Source organism: Gorilla gorilla, chromosome 23 (assembly GCF_029281585.2).
Source record: "Gorilla gorilla gorilla isolate KB3781 chromosome 23, NHGRI_mGorGor1-v2.1_pri, whole genome shotgun sequence".
Lineage (NCBI taxonomy): Eukaryota > Metazoa > Chordata > Mammalia > Primates > Hominidae > Gorilla > Gorilla gorilla.
In genome coordinates, this window is record NC_086018.1 from 23,028,537 (window position 1) to 23,053,681 (window position 25,145).

Here is a 25,145-nt window from a genome sequence, read left to right on the forward strand (position 1 = left end):
AGAAAGCGAACCATCAACTCAGACCTTCTTGAGAGAGGAGTTTTCTGTCAAAGCTCCAAACAGGGCATTTTCTGTTGCCTTCTTGAGACTTCGGATGAGTGGTGGTTAAACGGGAGCAGGGAGGCCCAGTTTAAATGCAGGTGTGGGTCATTTGCCCAGAGCTCGGAGCCCTCCAGAGCTCCCTCCGGAGGGACTGGCGTGTTGTGCCGCGGGTAGTACATGCAGACCCCCAGGGTGGCTTTGTGGAGTGAATGAATCGGGGATGGAGACCTGAAGGGCCCTTATAGATCATCATGGCAACCCCTCCTTGTTGGCTGAGAGGACACAGGCCCAGGTCTGTCCAAGGCCCCTCAGCAGGTGGGAGGCAAGCAGGCCCCGGGATGGGAAGTAAGAGGTGAGAGTGAGAACACCCCTCAAGAGAACTTGAAGAAGGAGCAGAATGGGACCAGTGAGTTCATTTTAGTGAAGGCTGACGCAGCATAACCCCAGGGCCTTCCTCCAGCAGCCTCTCCAGGCCTCCTTTTCTTTCTGAAAGGTGTTAGGGAGGTAGGATTAAAGCTCCAGACAGCGTTGTAAGAAAATATGTCATGTGCCTTGAGAAAGGTGATTGTGAAAATGAACACTTAGGAAGAGGTGTCACCATTACCGTCTGAGCCTGGCCCCAGGAGGTACACATCCGCATTCTCACAACTTTTGTTTTCATGAGCACAGCCTGTGTCCTGGGTGGATCTGGGAGCATCAGGAAGCCAGCCCTTCCTTCCTCTCTTTCCCTCCTCCCTCCCTCTGATTCTCGCTGAGCATCGTTATTTGCTATGTCCACTTCTTTGTTCCCCAGCTCTTTATTGAGTGTTTTAAGGGTTGGGGATACTGTAGTCAACAAAACAGACAGATATGAGTGCGCTGAGTCTCAGGTGGTGTTTCTTGAGACATGAGGAAGGCTCCCTCCAGAGTGTATATACAAAAGTTCACCAGCCTGCAGACCAGACAAGCCCAGGTCCAGGCCTCATGCAGTCATTTCCTAGCTGAGTGACCTTGAGCACAACACCGAACATCTCTGAACCTCAGTTTCCCCCTCTGTAAAATGGCAGAGGTACCATCCAGTTCACTCTGTGATTCTGGAGATTCTGTGGGGAAAGGTAGGTGTGGTTCTTATGAAAGGCGGGGTGCCATGCGGTCCAGTCTCTGCACAGACTCACATTCCAGCATCTGGGAGCAAAAAACAATAACAATTACAAATGCTATGCATCTCTAAAAGAACATCAAGAGGCCGGGCACAGTGGCTCACGCCTGTAATCCCAGCACTTTGGGAGGCTGAAGAGGGTGGATCACAAGGTCAGGAGATCAAGACCATCCTGGCTAACATGGTGAAACCCCATGTCTACTAAAAATATAAAAAATTAGCCAGGCATGGTGGTGGGCACCTGTAGTGCCAGCTACTCGGGAGGCTGAGGCAGGAGAATGACGTGAACCCAGGAGGTGGAGCTTGCAGTGAGCTGAGGTCGCGCCACTGCACTCCAGTCTGGGCAACAGTGTGAGGCCACATCTCAAAAAAAACAAAAACAAAACAAAAATCAAGAAACATGTAAATGATGATAAGCTGTAGGAATACTGATGACTGCTAAGCCCCCCCAGTCTCATCCCCTTATGCCCAATCTCGCACAACCTCATCTTTGCTCCTTTTCATGGTTGTTTCCTGATCCTTTTTGACTTACCATGACCTCACCGTTCTGGTTAGCCTTCGGCTTTCTCCTCCCTTGTTTCTGGTCCTGTTCTTCTGTAGCCAAGATAAAAAATTTCTTTGAAGGTGCAGCACCCAATGGAGGAAGCCTAGGTTTTCTGCTGGGCCTGACAGCAATAGCACTGTCCCTGGGATCAGACGGAGAGGGAGGATTTGGAGCTGCAGAGCCAGATGTGTTCCCTGCCTGCCGCAGGTGGTAGTTGGGGAGCTAAGCTGGGAGTTCTTCCTGTCCTGTCTGTGATGAGTCGGGGAGAAAAAGCCTAGAGCTCCTGAGGAATTCTGTTGTGTGTCCCCGGCCTTGTCAGATGAGGAGAGACCATCTGCAGGGTACACGGCGAACCTGACACTCGACACACCAACTCTAGCATCTGAGAACTCCAAAAAGTGCTTGTGGCTGTTTGGCACAGCCCACACAGGGCCTTGAGGCTCCTTCGCCCCACTGGGGTCAGGGTGGCAGTGGCAGTTACAGCCGCTTGTCCACGGGCTGTCTCCGAGGGCTGCCTCTCTGTGCCTGTTCACCAAAGTAGCTGAGGAGCCTGGTCTCACTCGTCCTCAGCTACGTAGGAGTGGACAGAGGTGGTCTTAGCAGTCACTCAAGACACACAAGATCTTGTGGGGCCCCTGGCTTCTCAGGCTTCCATCTTCTCAGGCTTCCATCTTCCCTCCCTGTTGCCTGTCCGCTGGTCTTTGGGTGTTTCCCATTTGTCTAAGACATTCCCATCCCATGTCCTTTGCCCTCAAAGTTCTGCCTATTACAAGAGCCAACACCATTATTATTTTTTAACAGTTCTGAAAAACCCTAATTGACATACAATAAATGACGTTTCAAGTGTACAATCTGATGAGTTTTGACGTATGTGTATTCCCGTGGAACCGTCACGGCAGTGAAAATAATAAGCACGTTCCACACTCCCTGAGTCCTGCTCCTGCCTCTTTGGAATCCACCCCTCCTTCCATCCTGTCCTCAAGCAACTGTGATCTGCTTTCTGCCACTGTGGATTAGTCTGTGTGTTGTAGACATGCACGTGAACGGAGCCGTGCACTCTGCAGTCTTCTTCATCAGTGTCTCTCACTTAGCATAATTATTTTGAGATGTGTCCACATTGAGGCACATATCAATAACTCGTTCCCTTTATCGGAGCACTTTTCCATTGCATGGATGTGCCAGTGTATTCATCCCTTCTCTTGTTGACCGGCATTTGAGTTGATTCCAGTTTAGAGCTATTATGAATGAAGCTGCTATGAACATTCCTATACAAGTCTTTGTATGGACAGATGCTCTCGTTTCTCTTGGGTAAATACCTGCAAGTGAGACGGCCTTATCATATGGTAGGTGTATGATAAACTTGTTAAGAAACTGCCAAACCCTGTCAAAGTATTTGTAGCATTTTGCACTCCCACCCTCAGGGTATGAGAGGCCCAGTTGCTCCACATCCTCACCATTGTCATTTGGTACAATGGTGTTGTTTCATCAGTGGAGATGCTGAAAGTAACAAAGACCCCCATAAAAATGGGTCTGACAATAAGGACGTGTATTACCTCGCACAGTTCACCAGCTGGTATTAGTATGGGGTTCAGCAAACTATGGCCTGTGAACCAAGAATGAGTTTTGCACTTTCAAAAGGTTGTAGGCTGGGTGCGGTGGCTCACGCCTGTAATCCCATCACTTTGGGAGGCTGAGGCGGGTGGATCACAAGGTCAGGAGATGGAGACCATCCTGGCTAACATGGTGAAACCCCGTCTCTACTAAAAATACAAAAAATTAGCTGGGTGTGATGGCGGGTGCCTGTAGTCCCAGCTACTCGGGGGGCTGAGGCAGGAGAATGGCATGAACCTGGGAGGCGGAGCTTGCAGTGAGCCGAGATCGCGCCATTGCACTCCAGCCTGGGCAACAGTGCGAGACTCCGTCAAAAAAAAAAATTGTAAAATAAACCAAAAACCACTCAAAACACAAAGAAGGTATGACAGAGACTGCATATGACTTGCAACACCTGAAATATTTACTATATGGCCCTTTACAGGAAGTTTTCCAAGTCCTGGATGCATAGATCCACCCAGGTTCTTCCCATCTTCCTACACTTTTCTTGGCATCTTATTCCCTCATGGTCCCCAAATGGCTGCCACAGTCCCAGCCATCCTCAGGAGCCCGGACAACATCCCACCAAGGAGGAGGGTGCATCACGAGGAAGACTTCTCCCTGTAGTCCACCCAGCAGCCTTGCCCCCAGGTCCCCTTGGCCAGGATTTGGTAGGCAGAGGGTTGTGAAAATTGACACTTACAAAATGGCAAAGAGAACACTGTGATGGGAGAAGCCCAAGAGTTGAGCACAGAGAAGGCACTTTACTTGGAGGAGAGAGCAGCAGAGAAGGCTTCCTGGAGGTGGTGACATCAGCACAAAGTAGAAATTGGCCAGAGAAAGGGGCAGGGAAGAGAAGGCAAATAGTAGTTCTTCCATCCCCTCCCCTCCCCTCCCCTCCCCTCCTCTCTCTCCCCTTTCCTTCCCTTCTTTACTTCATTCATTTATCCATTCAACAAAGACTTACCGAAGGCCTCCCAGTGTGCCAGGGACAGGGGGCAATAGCAGAGACTAAGACATAGATGATTTCTGTTCTTATAAGCCTTCCTTAGAGGGACAGTAATAAATAAACAATTAGGGAAATACCAAGTAATTGTAATTATTAAAGTGTAAGCGGAAGGGTGCTGTGATAGGGTCTGGAGAGTAACCTTAGAGCTGTGACTCAGAAGCAAGAAGCATGAAGGCTGCGTAGGATCTGCAGGCAGCTCTGGGTTGGAAACAACTGGGTGGAGGGGGCGGGGGGGTTTTGCTCTGATTGCCCTGATGCCAGGGGTTCTGGAAGAGACTAAATCCAGGCTAGCCCAAGGTCTAGGACTCTGAGGCTGTGGAATGTGCATTGTACCCAAAAGATGGGCTGCCATGGGGACCTGTGGAGTGACACCCCTTTGTCAAGATGCCAGGGCTGCCCGGCTGCCCCATTCCCTGCCCTCTCCGCCCACCCCAGCATGGCTCCTGGAACAGCGTGGGTGGCGCAAAAGAGAGGCTCCCCGTGTGCAGAGAAGCAAGGCATGTGAGAACAGACCTCCAGCCGGGTCAGGAGAAAGCACTCCTGTGTGGAGGCGTGCTCTGCAAGTGGAGACCATTCCTCACAGCAGCTATGAGATGAGAGAGAGGTGGGGGCTGCCCAGCTGAGTGATGGAAATGATGGGGGTGGGGCGTGGTACCACTGTTGCCTTGCCCAGAGAGCCGAAGCTGTTGAGCACAGGCCTCCAAGTCAGACTTTGCCACTAAGCCGCTGCACAACCTCCAGCCTTCACTCTCTGCCTCAGTTTTCTCCTCTGCACAGTGGAGATGCTTGTTTTGTTCCCATGAGTTGGTCAGAGCATATAATGTTACCACCACTGGTAAGAAGGGTACCGTTTTTCTCCCCTTTTAAAGGCAGAGAAGGTGAGGCTCAGAGAAGGTAAGCTACTTGCCCAGGATCACATAGCAAGGAGCTGGAGGGCCAGGCAGTCAGACTTTGGAGCCCTGCCCTAAACCGTGCTTGTGAGGATGACATGAGATGATGTGGGGCCTGGCACACACAATATGTCCCGTCAGCTCTTAGGAAATATGTACCCTATCGGAGCAGCCTTTGGATGAGTGTTGATTTAGCCTGGGGAAGGGGGGCATTTCTCTTTATAAGTTTGTTTTTCAAAATGTGGTATTTTTTTTTTTTTTTTTTTTAAGACAGAGTCTCGCTCAGTCACCTAGGCTGGAGTGCAGTGGTGCAATCTTGGCTCACTGCAACCTCTGCCTCCCGGGTTCAAGCGATTCTCCTGCCTCCACCTCTTGAGTAGCTGGGATTACAGGTGTGCGCCACCATACCTGGCTAATTTTTGTATTTTTAGTAGAGATGGGGTTTCACCATGTTGGCCAGGCTGGTCTCGAACTCCTGACCTCATGATCCACCCGCCTCGGCCTCCCAAAGTACTGGTATTACAGGTGTGAGCCACCGCACCTGGCCATATGTGGGTACTTAAGCCACACTCGTTCCAATGGTGGATTCCAATGGGGCAGTCCCCATTGGAATATCCGTGCCTGTTGCTGGGGGCCTCCTGTGTGCTCTTGGCTTGCACTGATACCTGGTAGGTAGGTGTCATGATTTCCATCTGCAAAAGGAGGCAGCTGAGGCAGGAGAAGGTGGTGCAAGGGCCCCAGGCCATACAGTGTTTGTAACTGGGTCTGGTGGCCTTGCAGAGGAAGGCGGAGGATTTTGAGTTGGTCTTTCCTGTGGTCTTCCTGGGTAACCCCCTTGGGGAATCACGTCCCAGAGAGGAGGGGAGCATTGCCTGGGGCCCCACAGTGGTGTGGGGCAGAGCCTGGCTCTTCCTCTCCATTCAGCCTGGGCAGGAGGGCATGGAAGATGCCCTCTGAGGCCACCCAGACCTGCTGGTCACTGGAGCTGTCGATGTGGTTGAGTTTTCGTCAGAACTGAGTATGGGAGGGGGTCCCCAAAGCCATGTTGGTGAACCTTGTGTTTTTCACCATCAGGCTTCAGTTGGGGTTCACAGCCAATCTAAGTGTGAGTGGGAGAAAGCCAAATGGAGTGGAAGGGAGGAGGAACACAGGGCAAGGTCTTCCCTCCTATGACCACATTTTCTGCACCCCATAATCCAGCTGACACAAATGGGGGTATTCACAGGGGCAGGGTAGCCCGGTGGTTAAGGGCCCAGGCTTTGAGTTCCACCCAGCCGTAGGTTGTGTCACAGCTCTGCACATAGCAGATGCATGACTTGGACTAGTGATGTCATTGTCCAGAGCCTCTGTTGTCCCATCTGTACAATGGAGATTACAGCCTTCCTGGGTTACACCTGTCAACGAGGCAGTAGGGTGCACAGTAGGCCCTTGGTGAATGACAGCTACTGTGAGTTGAGACTATGCTTACTACAAACTCCAAGTAAAATAGTTGCACAGGCTAGGGATTGGGTCTTTGGCTTCCCTGCTATAGTACCTGGTGCATAGTAGACACTCAAGAAAGTGCCTGTTGAAGTCAGAAGGATGGGAGGGAGGAAGCAAGGAAAGAAGGCCAGAAAGGCCTTCTCATTTTTTCAATCTTTTATGATACTCATGGAGACCTTTATAATCTCGGAGTGTTGCTTAGAGGGCAGTTCAGCCAAGTAAAGCAAACTCACTGGTCAGAAATACATTTCTTAGGGGAGGTCATGTGTTCCTCATCCCATTTCTCATTTGTTGTTTCCCAAGAACATCTTGCTTTGTTTTGCTAACTGAGCCAACAGTATGGAACTTCAGTCGCTGTGGTGGAAAGAAACGTGTTGTCCAGCCCCAGGCAGTGTGGCCAAAGATACCAGCAGAGCTCCCCTCCTCCTTCCCAGGGTCTGATTGCCCCCAGAACCACTGGGTGGCCCAGGGAGATAAGTCAGGCAGGGGAATTAGGTGGGGGCCTGCCGCCTGCCTTTTTCCATTTTAGAGAAGGCCAGGGTTTGCAGCCTTGTAAGAGGCCTGGCTCTTGGAAGAGGGGCTGTAATTACAGATTGGCTTTGCCATGCCAGGCAGGGCCACATGGCAGACTCTCCACAACATGGAAAACGCTGCTTTCTACTTGAGCTGAGGGTGGGGCCTCAGAAAAGAAAGGTGATGAGTTTCTGTCTGTTTCTAGAAAGATTTCCTTGCTAGATGATTTTTATTGATTGATCGATCGATTGATTTCTCATCCCAAGGTTAAAGACATCTTAGGTCACTAAAATGACTATTTGAAGAAGAATGTGATAAATTAACACAAGGAAATAATCTTGGGCTTGGTTTATAAATAATCTGGGATTGACTTGTAAAATCAAGTCATTTCTATTTTTTTTTTCTTTTATCTGAATTCCTTTCCCTGTTGTCTTGGAAACAAGTCTCCCAAGAAGGATGTCTGGAGTCCTGTGACTTGGGTTCAAGCCTCAGTGATTCCTTCATCTCACACAGTGGGTACGATGAGAGCCTCTTCGGGATGTTGCGTATCAAGGGTGGACAGGACACGTCCCTGCCGCCCACAGGCTCGGGACCTGGAGGGGAAGACTGATGGGTAAACCAAATTATGGCCAGGTAAACTGTGTGATTCGGTAGGGGTTACATAGGCAGGGTGGGACCCCAGAGGTGCCCCCTGCCCCCATGGATATAAGGAAACAGGGGAGGTGTCTCAGAGGCGGGAGTATCTAAGCTGAGCTGTGGTGGACTAGATGCTGGCCAGGTGAGGAAGGGGTGGAAAGGTGTCTTAGCCAGAGGGAACAGCATATGCAAAAGGCTGAACCAGAGATGTCATGGCACATTCCAGGATTAACATCTGTCCAGTTTGTTCAGGGTAGAAAGAAGCTGGGAAACAGGTAATATGTGAGGTTGCAGACGCTGTCAAAGTTCAGATCGTGCACATTTCCTAGGAGATATCAGAGAGGGCGCCTGCTGCAGATGGACTGTGAGGCCTTAGGGCAGCCCTCGGTCTGGGCCTGTTTCTTCAGTTTAGTGGGAAGGTTGGCCTAGGTTGGTCCCTGCTCGTGTCCTGATTCTGACTGTCTAGGGTCCTGTGATTCATTTGAACAGTGAGATGATAGGAATTATAATAGAAAAACGATCATCCCTTGTGGTCACCATTTATTATTTTGTTGTTGTTGTTGTTTTGAGACAGAGTCTTGTTCTGTCACCCAGGCTGGAGTGCAGTGGTGCGATCTCCGCTCACTGCAACCTCCACCTCCCGGGTTCAAGAGATGCTCCTGCCTCAGGCTCCCAAGTAGCTGGGACTACAGGTGCACACCACCATGCCTGGCTAATTTTTGTATTTTTAGTTGAGATGGGGTTTCACCATGTTGGTCAGGCTGGTATCGAACTCCTGGCCTCAAGTGATCCACCTGCCTCAGCCTCCCAAAGTGCTGGGATTAGAGGTGTAAGCCACTGTGCCCGGCCTTATTGAGTGTTAACTATGTGCCAGCGGCACAAATTATCTCAGTTGTTTTTTTTGTCACAACGTTTTGAAGGGGGTGGGCCTCATACAAGATGAGAAAACCATGACTCAGGCGATGCAGGCCTTACGCGGAAGCCCTGTGCCATCCGCTGCCTTCTGACTGATGCTGTTGCTCCACCTGAAAGAGAGAAAAAACTAGGTTGAAGCTGAGTTCATGAGCCAGCCCTTCCCACATGTAGTCCTAGGAATTTGTCTCCAGGCCAGTTGACAAGAAAGGGAAACTAATGCAATTGGCAACTGGGCAAGCCCTTCTGAAGGCTTTTCCTGACCCTCACAAGAGGCCTGGGGAACAACCCAGGTAAGTGCAGAGAAATGAGGTGGTGAAAGGCTTTGGGATCAGACAGGTCTGGGTTCAAGTCCCAGAGGCCTCTTGCCAGCTCAGTGACCTTGGGCAAGTCCCCCCCCCCACCGCCTTTTTTTTTTTTTTTTTTGAGACGGCGTCTCGCTCCATCACCCAGGCTGGAGTGCAGTGGCGCAATCTCAGCTCACTGCAACCTCTGCCTCCCAGGTTCAAGCGATTCTCCTGCCTCAGCCTCCCGGGTAGCTGGGATTACAGGCACGCACCACCGCGCCCGGCTAAAGACGGAGTCTTGCTCTGTCGCCCAGGCTGGAGGGCAGTCGTGTGATCTCACCTCACTGCAAGCTCCGCCTCCTGGGTTCATGCTATTCTGCCTCAGCCTCCCAAGTAGCTGGGACTACAGGCGCCTGCCACCACGCCCAGCTAATTTTTTGTATTTTTAGTACAGACGAGGTTTCACCATGTTAGCCAGGATGGTCTCTATCTCCTGACCTCGTGATCTGCCTGCCTCAGACTCCCAAAGTGCTGGGATTACAGGTGTGAGCCACTGCACCTGGCCTTTTTTTGTATTTTTAGTAGAGATGGGGTTTCACCGTGTTAGCCAGGATGGTCTCAAATGCCTGACCTTGTGATCCGCCCATCGCGGTCTCCCAAAGTGCTGGGATTACGGGCGTGAGCCACCACACCCAGCCCAGGGCAAGTCCTTTTGGCTTTTTAAACCTCACTGGCCTCTGCAAAATGGGGAACATCACTAATACGACTCACGCTCAAGTGTTGTTTTGAGGGTTAATGAGGTGAGATGTGCAAGTAAACGTTTCCTGGGTACACAGTAAATCCTCCATTAGTGGTTATTATTTCCACTGTACCACCTTCTTTTTTGTTTGTTTGTTTTGTTTTGAGATGGAATCTTGCTCTGTTGCCCAGGCTGGAGTGCAGTGGCGCAATCTTGGCTCACTGCAACCTCGGCCTCCTGGGTTCAAGCGATTCTCCTGCCTCAGCCTCCTGAGTAGCTGAGATTATAGGAAACTGCCACCACACCCAGCTAATTTTTGTATTTTTAGTAGAGATGGGGTTTTGTCATGTTGGCCAGGCTGGTCTCGAACTCCTGACCTCAGGTGATCCACCCGCCTCAGACTCCCAAAGTGCTGGGATTACAGGCATGAGCTACTGCTCCTGGCCCCACCTTCTTTATTAACATAATATTAGTGTACCTCTTAGTCTAGGATGCACAGTCCTGGAATGTCCAATCTTTTAGGAAGCAGGATGTGAAGAGGGTCATATGAGTGGGACCTCCTGCGGGAGATCTGGAAAAAGCTGAAGGTTGTCTTGGAGGTGGGAGAGGAGGGGAAGGCAGCTGTAGGCAGGGATGCCACATGTCCAGAACTCCGAGGGCAAGACTGAACGTGCCCCGACTTCCTGGCCTTTGCATGTGGTGTTCTCGATTTCAGCCCTCTTGGAATACTCCTATTTATCCTTCAAAACCCCATCCAGATACCCTTCTTTTGATTGTAAGTCTTTAATAAGTGATCATTTCCCTGTGACCTTCTTTCCTCAACCTTTGAATTTCTTGGTTGGGGTTCACCCTCCCTATTATGTTCCCATAGCATGTTATTCACTTGTTCATCAGAACCCTTGGCAATTGTTCATTTTTTTTTTTCCTATTTCTTTCTTCCACCAGACCAGGGATTCTTAAAATTATACATTTTTGTATTCGATTTTGGGGAGAAAATGGGATAGCCTCAGATTTGAGTTGGCCTTCCACCCTTAATGGCTAAGAATCAGATAGATACACTGAGCTCTTCAGAGACCATAGGTCCCCTCAAGGCCAACACTGAACTTGCAGAAAGTAACTGTCCAGGGAATGTTTGTTGAATGAATGAATGACCGACATATTCTGATTTCTTCTTTCTCTTTCTTTCTTTCCTTCCTTTTTTTTTTTTTTTTTTGAGACTGAGTCTCGCTCTGTTGCCCAGGCTGGAATGCAATGGTGCGTTCTCAGCTCATTGCAACATCCACCTCCCGGGTTCAAGCAATTCTCCTGCCTCAGCCTCCCAAATAGCTAGGATTCCAGGTGCCCACCACCACTCCCAGCTAATTTTTACATTTTTAGTAGATATGGGGTTTCACCATGTTGGCCATGCTGGTCTCGAACTCCTGACCTCAGAGAATCTACCCACCTGAGCCTCCCAAAGTGTTGGGATTACGGGCATAAGCCACCACGCCTGGCCCATTTTCTGATTTCTGAAATCACACGTGATTGTCTAGAAATGGCGATCTCTGTGTCTCGCCTCACATTGTAAAAGAAATTCCCATTTACTTCCTGGATCTCAGCAGCTTCTCCAGCATTTTTTGGATTAATTATGTAAGAAAAAGATGGTTTTCTTTCTTTTTTGATGCCCAAAACATCCCAAGAGTTTCCTGGAGAGAACAGAAGACTTTGCAGAAAAAGTCCTCTGGGGGGGGAAATGCTTGTGCTGCCCCAGTTTTCAGGAAGCGAAGCTTTTTATAGTCACACTTGCAGACCGCTCTGTACCTAAAGGAAGCCAGGAGGGAACAAGCAGGAATCTGGCTTTGTAGCTCACTTCTGCACCCCTCTCCCCTTTCTGGAAGGAGGCAGAACTGGATGATCCCACCTGCCATTTGGTCTCTGCTTTTCTGGGCGCTTGTCGCCATCCAGACTGATTTGGTGAGGGCCAGGATATATAGCTTGTCACAGGTATGAAGTTGGGGGGGGGTGCCAAACTCCACCACTTAATAGCTGTGTGACCTTGGGTTGGTCATTTCACTTCTCTCTGCCGTGGTTTTTCCATCAGTAAAATGCGAGTGATAACCATATTAATAGTATCAGCCTCCTTTCATTGTTGGGAGGAGCTGATGGTGTAATACAGTGATGCAATGTAATGCCTGGCACATAGTAAGTGCTCAGTTAGCAGTAGTGATGGTGGTGATGGTGGTGGTGGTCTTTGGTCAGGTTCCCTAGAAGCAGAGACTGACATGAGGATTCTGGTGCAGCGATTCATTGAGGGAAAGCTCTCAAGCGAAACCCATAAGGAAGAAAGGGCAACAACTGGGGCAGGGGACAAAGCTAACTACAGATGTGGTTTCAGCTGAGCCCCAGCCTCAGCCCAGTCCCATGGGAACCCCTAGAGTGTGAATTGCATCACTGAGTTGGTGGTGCCTTGAGGCAAGGAGACCTGAGTGTTGTGTTCTGTATTGGTCAGTCATTGGCTGTGGGCATCTGGACATAGCCTTCAGTAAGGGCAGTTCTCCAGAGGAGGGTAGAGCTCCGAGCCTTTCGTAACCAGCATTCACAGCAGCTGACGTGTGTGTGTGCACCTTCTAGAAAAGGGGATCTTAGTCAGGGGAGGTACTAGCTGCATCGATGGAAATGATGAGTTTGATGACTTCATCTCTGAAAACCAGAGAAGTCAAGTAACTTGTTCACCGTCACACAGCTAATAAGAGCTATAGCTGGGTCTCCAAACCCTTAATCATGATGCTATACTTATTTAGCAAGGACGGGGTGGGTCTAGAATAAGGCAAGTGAGGTGCTCACATAGGGCACAAAATTGGGGGACATCAAGAAAAGTCACTGATCACTATGAATAATATTTCAATTGTTTTTAAAAAATTAAAATTAATGCAAAAATTTGTGATGAGAAAGGAATCAGAACTATAAATAAAAACAGGATGAGTATTACTTATTTTTTTCCTTTTGCCTCTGGCGCCAGCACGGCTTGCACTGCACTGAGCAAGTCCCTTTTTGAATAATTAGGTTCTTACACCTTTTCATCATTGTCTATGTGACTGTGATGAACATTCTTATAGCAAAATGTTTGTATATTATTATTGTTATTTCCAAAGGAATTCCTGTGTGTGGAACTGGATCACTAACTATAGGGTCAAAAGTTGGACACAGTGCCCCCCCACCCCAACCTTTTGTTATGAAAATGTTCAAACATATAGAAAAATTATATAGGAAAACACCCATCAGCTAGATTCTATAAAATTTGCTATGTGGCTGGGGTGCGGTGGCTCACACCTGTGATTCCAGCACTTTGGGAGGCGGAGGGGGGCAGATCACGAGGTCAGGAGATCAAGACCATCCTGGCTAAAATGGTGAAACCCCCCCATGACCAGGTGTCTCACAGGAAACTTAAAAATACAAAAAAATTAGCCGGGCGTGGTGGCGGGCACCTGTAGTCCCAGCTATTCGGGAGACTGAGGCAGGAGAATGGCGTGAACCCAGGAGGCGGAGTTTGCAACAAGCTGAGATCACACCACTGCACTCCAGCCTGGGCAACAGAGTGAGACTTCGTCTCAAAAAAAAAAAAGCTATGTGTGCTTTATAAAAATGTAGCCATCCATCCATGGCACTTTTTTTTTTTTTTTTTTTTTTTTTTTTGAGACAGGTTCTCACTCTGTTGCCCGGGCTGGAGTGCAGTGGTGTGATCACAGCTCACTGCAGCCTTAACTTCCCAGGCTGAAGCAATCCTTCTACCTTAGCCTCCAGAGTACTGGGACTACAGGGTTCAAACAATCCTCCCACCTTGGGTTCCCAAAGAGCTGGGATTACAGGTGTGAGCCACAGCACCCAGCACTCCATTTTTTTTGTGTGTGTGCATTTCAAAATAAATTATTGGCCGGGCATGGTGGCTCATGCCTGTAATCCCAGCACTTTGGTAGGCTGAGGTGGGCGGACCACTGGTCAGGAGTTCAAGACCAGCCTGGGCAACATGGTGAAACCCCGTCTCTACTAAAAATACAAAAATTAGCCAGGCGTGGTGGTGCGCACCTGTAATCCCAGCTACTCGGGAGGCTGAAGCAGGAGAATCGCTTGAACCCAGTGGGAAGAGGTTGCAGTGAGCTGATATCATGCCATTGCACTCCAGCCTAGGTGACAGAGCAAGACTTTGTCTCAAAAAAAAATTATAGATATCAGTACATTTCAGCTGTACATTTCAATATGTATGTCATTAACTGGCAAGCCATTATTTTTTAAGACTTTTGATTTAGGGTGTTAAATTTCTTCCAGGAAATATATATCAGTTTTCATGTCCATCTGCTGTGGACATATGTGTCTTGTTTCACCACAACCTTGACAACACTGGGTATGATCATTTTAAAGGTGTTTTACTTTCTAGTTTGATTTAACATTTTTCCTCCTGAGGACCCCAGTGGATTTCCCACCCCGATGTCCAGATGGTCTGTTAAAAAGCTGTGTGCCATTCCAGCTCTCTAGGTATTTCTGGTGTGACTTTTCTGGGGCCGGGGGGAGGACTCAGCTCTTTCTCAGGTCTGTTCCTGTTTCCACTCTGGACGTCCTGGGCCTGCGTAATGAGGGAGCAGGCCATGAAGAGGACTTCCTGGTGTAGGAGCTCACTATGGGCAATCTGTGTGGGGAAAATGGACAAACTTTGGAGGCCCACTTTGGATGCCAGAAGTCCTGGGACCTAGGAGGCTGCATGTGGTGGAGGGTGGAGCCAGGCACTCATGGAAGTGCGACCTAGCCCTGTGTATGTTTCCTGTGTATGTTTCCTCACCTGCATGGTGGAGTAATACTTCTGGATATATCAATGTAAGGTATATAGGCTGCTGCAAGAGCCCCCCACCCCATCTTTGCCTTCAATCTTCAGTTTTCTCATGGACCAGTTACCTACTTGCCTCTGGCCACTTGTATCTCTGTGATGTCTACAGGCCAGGAATTTGGGAGCAGTGTGGCTGAGTGACTGTGACTTGGAATTTCTTATGACGTTGTACTCAAGATACTGGCCAGGTCTACGGTCAGCTAAGGGTTTGACTAGAGATGGAGCATCTGCTTCCATAGTGGCTCACTCACATGGCCAGCAACTGGTGCTACCTGTTTGCTGGGGCCTCAGATTCTCTCCATGTGGGTTTCTGTGTGTGACTGCTTGAGCATCCTCACAACATGGTGGCTGGCTTTCCCCAGTATGACCTCAGAGAAGAAGGTAGAAACCATGATGCCTTTTATGACCAAGCTTTAGAAGTCGTACACTATCACTTCTTCTTTTTTTTTTTTTAGACGGAGTCTCACTCTGTCACCCAGGCTGGAGCGCAGCGGTGTGATCTCAGCTCACTACAACCTCTGCCTCTCGGGTTCAAGCGATTCTCCTGCCTCAGCCTCCCAAGTAGCTGGTACTACAGGTGCCTGCCACTGTGCCCGGCTAATTTTTGTAGTTTTAGTAGAGACGGGGTTTCACCATGTTGGCCAGGCTGGTCTTGAACTCCTGACCTTGTGATCCACCCGCCTCGGCCTCCCAAAGTGCTGGGATTACAGACGTGAGCCACTGCACCCGGCCCATCACTTCTTCTTTACTCAGACATGAGCCACCGCGCCCGGCCCATCACTTCTTCTTTATTCTGCTAACCACACAGACCAACCTTGATTCATTGTGGGAGGGGACCACACCAGGGTATGAATAAAAGGGGGCAAGGATTACTGATGGTCATCTTGGAGGACACCTATCAGGCATAACCTTGGTACATGATTTCACCTCTGTGGATCTCAGTCTTCTCTGTCAAATGGGTTCATGCAAAAAAATTCATTAGTTGATTCCTGTGAATGCTTAGAATGGTGTTGGACATTTAGTTACCTCTTAATAAATATTAGCTACCACTGTCATCCCCTGCTGGGCTGTGAGCCCTCTGCTCTTAATCTCTATGCAGTGCCTGGTTCAGAGTAGGCACCCTCTGAATCTTTATTAAATGAATGAATGAAAGAATGAATGAGGCTGGATGTGGTGGCTCATGCTTGTAATCCCAGTACTTTGGGAGGCTGAGGCAGGTGGATCCCTTGAGTCTAGGAGTTTGAGACCAGCCTGGACAACATGGTGAAACCCTGTCTGTACAAAAATTACACACACAAAAAAATTAGCTGGGCGTGGTGGCACATACCTGTAGTCCTAGCTACTCAGGAGGCTGAGATGGGAGGATCGCTTGAGCCTGGGAGGCCAAGGCTGCAGTGAGCTGTGATCATGCCACTGCAGTCCAGCCTGGGCAACAGAGTGAGATCCTGTATCCAAAAAAAGAAGAAGAGAGAGAGGGAAAGAAAGAGAATGAATAGCTGTAAGGACTGGGAATACATAGAAAAGAAAAAGATCTGTTGGCCATATTGCCAGAGAGTCCTTTGTGATAAACTTTCTCAAGTGAGGCCCTTTGACCAGTGTCTAGAAAACAAATATTTGTTCAAAATTGAAGTGAGGTGGTGGTGGAAAGGACATAGGATGCATTCTGAGCGACCTGGGTTTCAATTGTGTACTTGGTGTCCGAACAATAAATATTTACAGAGCCCTGACTCTGGGCCAGGTACCATGTCAGACCTAGGAAAACCTGGGGTGGGAGCAGCTCTGGTGCATGCCTGGTGACATCCTTGCTGTGTGACCTTGGGCAAGTGAATCTATGTCTCTGAATCTGCATTTCCTTGTCTGTAAAAGTAGTGGGGTTGGGGGGACATGGATCCCTGCTAGAAGGAGAAACCTCGTTTAACAGGTGTGCCTGACCTCCAGGATCCAGCTGCTGCCCACCCCCTTCTAACAACCCCTGACATGTTTGGGATCTCCAGGCAGAGGACAGAAAAACCTGCATGGGTCAGATGAGCGGGGCCTGGCCGAGGACAGTGGGTGTTAGGGTCTAGTCGTACCCCCAACCCCTAGTACTCCAGCCCTGTAAGGGTTAAAACCCAGGGAGCTCACGTGACCTAGTGTAAACCATGAATCATTCCCATTGCTCCCAGTGCTGAGCCTGCTGCCCAGGACAGGGCAGATGCTGTGCCCCGGGTTGCCATGGCAACTCCGCCTGTACTGAAATACAGCCCTCCCCAGTCCTTCCTGGGGGACCTCAGAGGCTGTCTCACCTGGATCAGTGTTGCCTTCCAGAGAGGGAGGGAGAGACAGCTGAAAAGGAGAGAGAGAGGAGAGAAGCTTAGAGACAAGCAAGTGGAAGTTGAGACACAGGGAGAGGGAGGAGAGCGAGGCTGAGAAATCAACAGAGAAACAGACCACGAGAGGGAGACAGACTGACAGCCGATCAGAGGTCCCAAGACGCTGCCTGTAACCTTAGAGGCAGAAGCCGTTTCCCAGCAGTGCTAACCTTCCCGGGGCTGCCAGATCGCCGACATACACGCACACACACACAACGTGCACACACATGCACACACGTGCAGCCGCATTTCCTGGTGCGCTTGCGGTGAGGGCACAGGGGTGGGTAGGCTGGCAGGCACGTGAAGTTGCCATCAGCCCCGAGGGACCGTGAGCGAGTTGGGACTTGGGGGAGAAAAAAATGGGGGCGGACGTCAGCTCCCTGGGCGGCCGCCGCCACCGCCTCCGCCTCCCCGAGGCCCCTCCTGCATTCCTGGGCAGCGAAGCCCCTCGCTAAGACGGGGGCTGATGTCATCCCGGGCTGCTCAGCCAGGGGACCCGGGGGCCCTGGTGGCTGCCTCCGGAAGTGAGCTAGCCGCCTGCCGGCCGACAGGTTTGGAATCTCCAGCCAGAGGACAGAAAACCTGCATGGGTCAGGTGAGCGGGGTCTGGCCGAGGGCAGCCGGGCAGGGGGCAGCAGGGTGCGGCAGCTTGCCCACCGGAACCTCCCAGGGTGCACCTCAGGGGGGCTGCCTACCTGAAGGGAAGTGAGGACGAGGGTGCCCAAGGCCGCCCCCTCCACCCCCACCCCCATCCCCCGCCTTTCGGGACCGTCACGCCCTGGAGTGAGTGCAGCCGGCTTGTTCCTCAAAGCTCCTTGTCTCGGCCGATCAGCTGGGTGAGTCTTGGAACTGGAACCTGGACTGCCCAGTGTGTTGACTTTATAACTCCGCTGGGGTGGACTCCCAGCCTGGCACTTAGCTGCCTCTTAATTCTGAGCGGCACCCGTGGATGCAGCCGGCTGCTGGCTCAGGGATGTTTACTTACCCTTGGTTTGCCTGAAGAAAGCTGCTGTTTTTAATTTTTTTTCCTCCAAGCAAGCCCAAAACTTCCATGAGCAAAAGAGTCCAAAGAGGCAAGAGGACACTGGCGTTTTAATTGCTCTCTCCCTCCCTAACTTCCTTCTTCCCTCTCCTCCTGGCTGGCCCCATGGATTACCTGGGAGATAAACTCACGGTGGCTCAGACCCACATGACCCAGTGGATGGGTACCGTGAGGAGGTCCTTCCAGGAAGCCCTCAATTTGGTGACCACCACGGTGGGCCACGAACGGACGAGTGCGGAGTCGGCCAGCCGGACCCCCTTCAAGCGTACTTCCTCCTTCCGACACCTGGCTTCCCGGAGTCGGGAATCCTTCCGCCGCTTCTCTGCTCGCAGCCAACAGAGATTTTCTTCACTGAGGAAAAGGCATACAGATTCGGAACCGCCAGATATTGTAAGCTTATTGTTTTAAAAAATATTAAAACAACAGTGAAAGCTCCTCCCCTCCAGTCCTCCCAGGGAGGGGGTCCCAGACATCAAACCGGGGAAGTTACTTCTTCCAGAATAGTTGTCAGTCAAAGCCCAGGCACTTCCTGTCCCCTGTACCTGGGAAAGAGGCACGTAGCAATAATTCCTCTCTCTCCTGAAGTCAGTCAGGACATTTTTGCTGGAGTCGACGTCTGTGTGGACAGGGCCAGCACGTGAGTTGGGCTGAATTTGCCAGTTGATTTATGTTTAAGTGTGAACACCCCAACCCCCGACACGAAAGCTCATCCTTCTCCCTATTTTTAGGGTGGATTAGTGGCACCTGCCTCATCTCCTCTCACCCTCCTAGGAAGCACAAGTGGCGGTGTCATGTGCACGCTGAGTTGTAGCTTTTGTCGTTCCACCGAGCTTTCATTGAATTGCCAAGGAAAGGGTCTTAGGAGGCCGAGGTGTGGTGGGCGAGTTTGCCCGCTGGCCGTGAACCTGGGGTTTGGTGTGAGTGGGCCAGGGAGGGAGGCCTTGATTTCTTACTCAGGCAGGCTCGGGAGGGTTTGGATTGGGACAGCAGGGTGGAATGACAGCTAATGATTAAAATCTTGGCTTGTGTCCTGCTAGGCGACAGTGCAGAAACAATCGTAAGGTCCTTCTGATGATTTGGAGAGGTGGGACTGGGCCCAGAAAGCGAAAGTGCCTACTGTGGGGGAAGCACAGTGAGCGAGTGGCAGAGCCAGGTCCGGAACCCCAGGCTCTGACCTCCCCATTCACGGCTCTTTGCAGTCCAGCTCCCAGCAGATGTTCTCCCCAGACCCTCCCAATTACTTCAGGGCTGCCCACGTCACTGACCAGGCCTGAGCCTAAAGAGAGGGCCTGCCATTTTCACATAGGTGACTTCTGCCACCTGACTGTGTTGTCCCAGTTTATGGGAGCACTTGAGGACAGGCGAAGGGCTAAGCCAGCCGCTTTTTCTGGGTTCCTCCTAGCCAGGAGTGCTATAGTCATTAAGGGACCCAGCATTTAGGGAGGAGCCCTGAGCTGGCCCTCCCTACACTCGAGGTGGCAGGGCTCACAGCTGCCCTGCCAGGTGCAGGGGCTCAGTATCCCCTCTGCTGGCCCAGAGGTGTGACTCACCCCAGGTCACGCAGCAGCCAGAGCAGGCAGGTGCACATGCAAGGCAGGAGCCGAGCACTTGGGCATGACACGTGTCTCGTTCACAGGACGTCTCCTTCACGGTGAGTCTGTGCTGCTTTGTGGCCCAGAACAAATTAGTGGGGCTTGGATTTATGAGACAGATTCCCCAACCTCTGGAAGGTGTGACTTGCCACAGGGAAAGAAGGCCCCTCATTCATTCTGTCTCCCTCTGTGTGTATCTCTGTCTCTGTGATGTGTCTCTCTGACTTGCTCTGTCTCTGTTTGTTTCTCTGTCACTCCTGTTTTCTCTCAGGGTATGGGGTTAGTGACAGGCAGGCTCTGTTGGCATCCCTCTTTCCCCACCCTGGGGAGTGGTGTGACCATGGGCATTGGCATGAATCCCCTAGGCGTCTTACCCTGTGTTACAGGTTGGTGCCACTGGCAGGAGTGGCCTCTCCAGCTGGTTGAATAAATGAAGTTGGGTGGTGCAGAACCATTCCGTGTTGCATCGAGATGCCACCAAGAGTGTAAATACATGCTAAATACATTCAAGCTTCAGGCTCCTTCCCATGTAGCCACCCTACTGGGTGGTAGGCACCAGTTGGCCTTGGCCTTGACAGCTTGAATCAGACTCCTGCCTGAGGAGCCCTGACCCATTCTTAAGCCTCAGTTTCTTCCTGTGTTCAATGAGGAGAACCAAGGCCTTGGTATGAGATTGAAGCAAGCCCCCGGCACAGTGCCAGGCACACAGAATCTGCACACTTGTGAATGCCCTCTGTCTGTTGCTTGCCTAGACACTCTGCCTGAGCAGGATAAAGGCAGAGTTAGGACAGGAACATGTGCAGTGTTGCAGATAAGTCAACGAAACGCAAGGCCAGGGACCCCCTGCCTAGGGGTTGAGTCCTGGCTCTGCCGCTTCCCAGCTGTGTGATATTGGGCAGGCTCCTTCCCTCTCTGTGCCGTGATTTCCTCCTCTGTGAAATGGGGATGATCGTGCATTGATGTGCTGGTAAACGTGTGGTGAGCGTGGCTGTTCTTAGCTTGTGGTGCTTAAAAATTAGTTCTTGTGGCAACCAAACCTTTCCTCTCAAGCCATCACTTCAAAGATTTTCAATGAGCTGGAAAACCCACACACGCCCTTTTTACTCAGGGACTTCACTTAAATATTCGTTTTATGGGAAGAAACTTTTTAAAGCCCCAGACAATTACTTAAGAGTTTGGGACAACAGCAGTATCCGTGGCTGGGGCTGGGAGGGGGCAGGATTTTAGTCTTTCTGACCTTGTACATGATTTATCTAAATAATCCATTCATTTCATCCTGGTTCCTGCCTCCGGCTTGTATTTACTCAGAGCAGTGTAGAAGAATCTATCGCGGGCATAAAATAACCCTCAAAGGCGTGCCCTGAAATGTTTTCTAAAGCCAGCCTTGAAGTAATTTGCTAATGGCCTGCCTGCTTCTGTGTCCAAGGGATAAAAGGGGGAAAGAGGGAAAACAAATGCTTTGTCTCTGAGCCACAAAGGCAGGAAGAGGCACGTTTGTGCTGCAGTCCCATGTGAGCCTGAGAAACACGCCTGGTACTCCAGGTTTAGCCGAGGAGACAAGGTGGACTCCAGTTAGAGGCCAGACAGAAAATTCCAGAACCCAGGAACAATGGCAATGGCACAGGGGCCAAGACTGGAATAAAAGCGGGAAGTGGGGGGGTCTCTGAGGCCATGGGGTGCTGCACGAAGAGGGCTTTGGAGTCAGACAGACTTAGGCCTGAGTCTCAACACACCACGTGCAAACTGAGTGACCTTGGGCAGCTTAAATCACCTCTTTCAGCCTCAGTGCCCTCATCTGAAACATGGAGATTCAGCTGGGACTTGTCTGGTGGGTGGTTCAGTGGGACAGAGTGGACTAAGAGCAAGCACAGCCCTGGCATGCAGGAGGTGCTGAATAAATGTTCGTTCCACGTTGCTTTTTGGGGGGCTCAGACTGTAATGTGAGTCCTACCTTCTTAGAAGGCTAGACTGGTGCCTTAGGGAAGCAGAGTAAGAGCCTGATCAACCTGTGTTTGTATTTACTGTGTGCAGGGCTCCATGCTAAGCATTAGGTGCGTATAACTTGCGTGTCTTCATTAATTCACTCATATTTTCATTCAACCAGTATTTATTTTTATTTATTTATTTAGAGACAGAGCCTCACTTTGTCACCCAGGCTGGAGTGCAGTGGCACAATCTCGGCTCACTGCAACCTCCACCTCCCAGGTTCAAGTGATTCTCCTGCCTCAGCCTCCCCAGTAGCTGGGATTACAGGTGCCCTCCCCAACACTGGCTAATTTTTGTATTTTTAGTAGGGACAGGGTTTCACCATGATGACCAGGCTGGTCTCGAACTCCTGACCTCAAGTGATCCACCCGCTTCAACCTCCTAAAGTGCTGGGATTACAGGCATGAGCCACTGCGCCCAGCCTATTTTTATTTACTTATTTTGAAGACAAGGTCTTGCCCTGTCACTGGGGCTGGAGTGGAGTGGCATGATCATAGCTCACCACAGCCTCGATACCCTGTGTTCAAGCCATCCTCTCACCTCTGGAATAGGTGGGACTACAGGCATGTGCCACCACACCCAGCCATTTTTTTTCTTTTGTGTAGAGACAGGGTCCTGCTATGTTGCCCAGGCTGGTCTTGAGCTCCTGGCCTCCGGTGATCCACCCACCTCAGCCTCCCAAAGTGCTGAGATTACAGGTGTGAGCCACCACACCTGGCCCCCCTCAGTCAGTATTTACTGAGTATCTACCACAACTCTGGTGCAGGAGAAATGGCTGTGAACGAAAGAGACAAAACTCCTGCCTTCACAGAGCTGCCTTCTAGTGAGGCTGATAATAAAACACATCAGAATGTAAATATGTCATATATGTGCTGAAAATGAGGGAACTATCTTAAAATATCAAGGGTCTGTCTGTAACCTCAAACTATTTTGCTGTATATTAGAGTTTCTCAGCCTCAGCTCTAATTATATATTGGGCTACATAATTGTTTATGGCTGTAGGGGGTAAGGGATAGAGTCTGTGCATTGTAAGCTTATCCCTGGTTCCTACCCACTAGAAGCCAGTAGCATCCCACAGTTGTGACAACCAAAAATATCCAGACATTGCCAAGTCCCTTGGGGGCAGAATCACAATGCCCCCTCCCAGCCCCCATCCAGGTTTGATGATAAACACTGTCGTATATAATGTGGTGTGGGGCACAATAATTGTAGCTGGGGTATATTCTCCCAGTGACTTAAATATGGGGAGAAGGGCAGGGATCCCACATCCATGAGCCTCTCCTGCTTGCCAGGAACCACACAGCTGCCCCTGTGGGGTATAGCCCCATACTTTGTGAATGGAGAAATCTGAAGCACAGAGAGGGGAAGTCACAGGACTGGGGATCCGTGAAGTGGGGACTCCATCCAGCATGTGTCGGCCTTGCTGGGAGCATGACCACACCCTGCACTGGGGATTCACTATTAAACATCGGCCCCAGAGCTGAGCGTTCAGTCCTCCAGCCCAAGGCCGAGTGGGAGTATTTGCTTCTGTGTTAATTATGGACTGTAATGGAGGCTTTAAATATTCAGCAGGGCTCAGCATCTCCCCCAACCAAACACACACACGCACGCACGCACGCGCGCGCGCACACACACACACACACACACACACACACAGCTTCAGCAAGTGGGGGAGAATTGCAAGGAAAGGATGTATAGAACTCCTGCCTTCAGAAGCTGCATTTCAGCCCCATCTGCATCAGTACTCTCTCCCTACTGGGGTCCTCCGGCTCTGTAACAAATTACCACAAACTTGGCGGCTTAAATTAATATAACTTCATCTCTCACAGTTCCGGAGTCCAGAAGTCCAAAATCAAAATGTCAGCAGTCGGCCGGGTGTGGTGGCTCACCTGTAATCCCAGCACTTTGGGAGGCTGAGGCGGGCGGATCACCTGAGATCGGGAGTTCAAGACCAGCCTGACCAACATGGAGAAACCCCATCTCTACTAAAAATACAAAATTAGCCCAGTGTGGTGGCGCATGCCTGTAATCCCAGCTACTCAGGAGGCTGAGGCAGGAGAATTGCTTGAACCCGGGAGGTGGAGGTTGCAGTGAGCCGAGATCACACCATTGCACTCCAGCCTGGGCAACAAGAGTGCAACTCTGTCTCAAAAAAAAAAAAAAAAAAACCAAAAAAAAACACGTCAGCAGTCAACGCCTCCCTCCAGAGGCTCTAGGGGAGCATCCTTTCTCACCTCTTCCAGCTTCTGGTGGCTCCAGGCATTCTTTGGCTTGTGGCCACATCACCCCAGTCTCTGCCTCTATTTTCATGTCACTATCTCCTCTTCTCTGTCATCTCCTTTCCTGTCTCTGATAAGGACACTTGTCCCTGAACATAGGAGCCTCCTGGATTACCTAGGATGATCTCACCTGGGATGATCACCTCAACCTCCCAAGTAGCTGGGACTACAGGTGTACACCACCACACCTATCTAATTTTTTTTGTATTTTTAATAGAGACAGAGTTTTACCTTGTTGCCCAAGGTAGTCTCAAACTTCTGGGCTCAAGGGATCCACCTACTTCAGCCTCCCAAAGTGCTGGGATTACAGATGTGAGACACTGCATCCAGCCAACATATCTTTTTAGGGGCCACTGTCAGCCCCCCACACACTCCCCACAGCTTACACTCTGGCCCCTCCCATCCAGTCCATTCTCCTCCCAACAACCCAAGAGATCAGGTCATTCCCCTGCCTCACCCCAGACTTAGATGCCCAGTTTTCCTGTGCGACCTGGCCCTGCCTCCCTGCTAACATCAGCTCCTACCTCTGTCCTTTATGCTCACTCTGACCTTGCCCCTCTGACCTCCTGCTCTTCGTCAGTCACCCCCTGCTCCTTCCAGACGCCAGGACTTTGCCATCACCATTCCCTCTGCTGAAATGCCCTTGCCCTCTCTTCACCTCTGCAGAGAGGCTTCCCGACGTTCCAGACTGTGGTGAACTCCCTGCGTTTCCCTGCACCCATCCTACATTTCTTACTGGGACCTATCTCATTCTATACTTATTTCATGTCACTTGTTCCCTGGTTTATTCTCTGACTCCTCTACTAGGATGTAAGGTCCACGAGGGCCAGGGCTTTGGCCGTCCTGGTTCACCTTGATGTTGCCAGTACCCAGAACAGTGGCTAGGAGCTCACAGAGTATCTGCCTTCCTGAAATCCACTATCCTTCATTCTTGTGTCCACCCTGTGACACCACCTCCATATTATAGATGGGTAAACTGAGGCCTGGAGAGGATAAGTGACACAGCCCTGGTGTACACCTCTTAAGAGATGACAAGAAGTGTACGGCCACATCACCCTGAATGCTCCCAGTCTCATCTGATCTCAGAGTTGACGCCAGGATTGTAGTCCAGGGAGGCCTGGAGTTCTTTCCCTGTAGAGGGCAGGATGGAAAATCTGAAGTATAATGGTAATAAAAACCACTCATTCATTCATTAGGAATTTTTAATTGAGTACCTGTTTTGTACCAGATACTGTGCTCGGTAGAGGAGAAAACAGGC

General features: G+C 50.5%; 1 protein-coding gene and 1 long non-coding RNA gene across 6 annotated transcripts in view; one reads left to right on the forward strand and one right to left on the reverse strand.

The window, feature by feature from the left end:
* The window catches only part of KIAA1671 (KIAA1671 ortholog), a 244,275-nt gene that overhangs the window by 141,230 nt on the left and 77,900 nt on the right, over window positions 1–25,145 (forward strand). Inside the window, exon 1 of one of the 5 annotated variants that reach the window (XM_055375351.2) lies at window positions 16,913–18,420. The exons of the other annotated variants lie outside the window; for them this stretch is intronic. Within the exon in view, the coding sequence (XP_055231326.1) occupies window positions 18,136–18,420 (285 nt within the window). The 5' untranslated portion in view covers window positions 16,913–18,135. Of the gene's footprint in view, window positions 1–16,912; window positions 18,421–25,145 lie in introns of those variants that run through there. 5 annotated transcript variants of the gene reach the window in all.
* Window positions 7,836–18,278, reverse strand: LOC109024610 (uncharacterized). Its single transcript, XR_002004121.3, has 4 exons — window positions 18,145–18,278; window positions 16,923–16,962; window positions 15,965–16,082; window positions 7,836–8,869 (listed from the first exon to the last, which is right to left on the reverse strand). It is a non-coding gene; the product is annotated as an uncharacterized lncRNA (long non-coding RNA).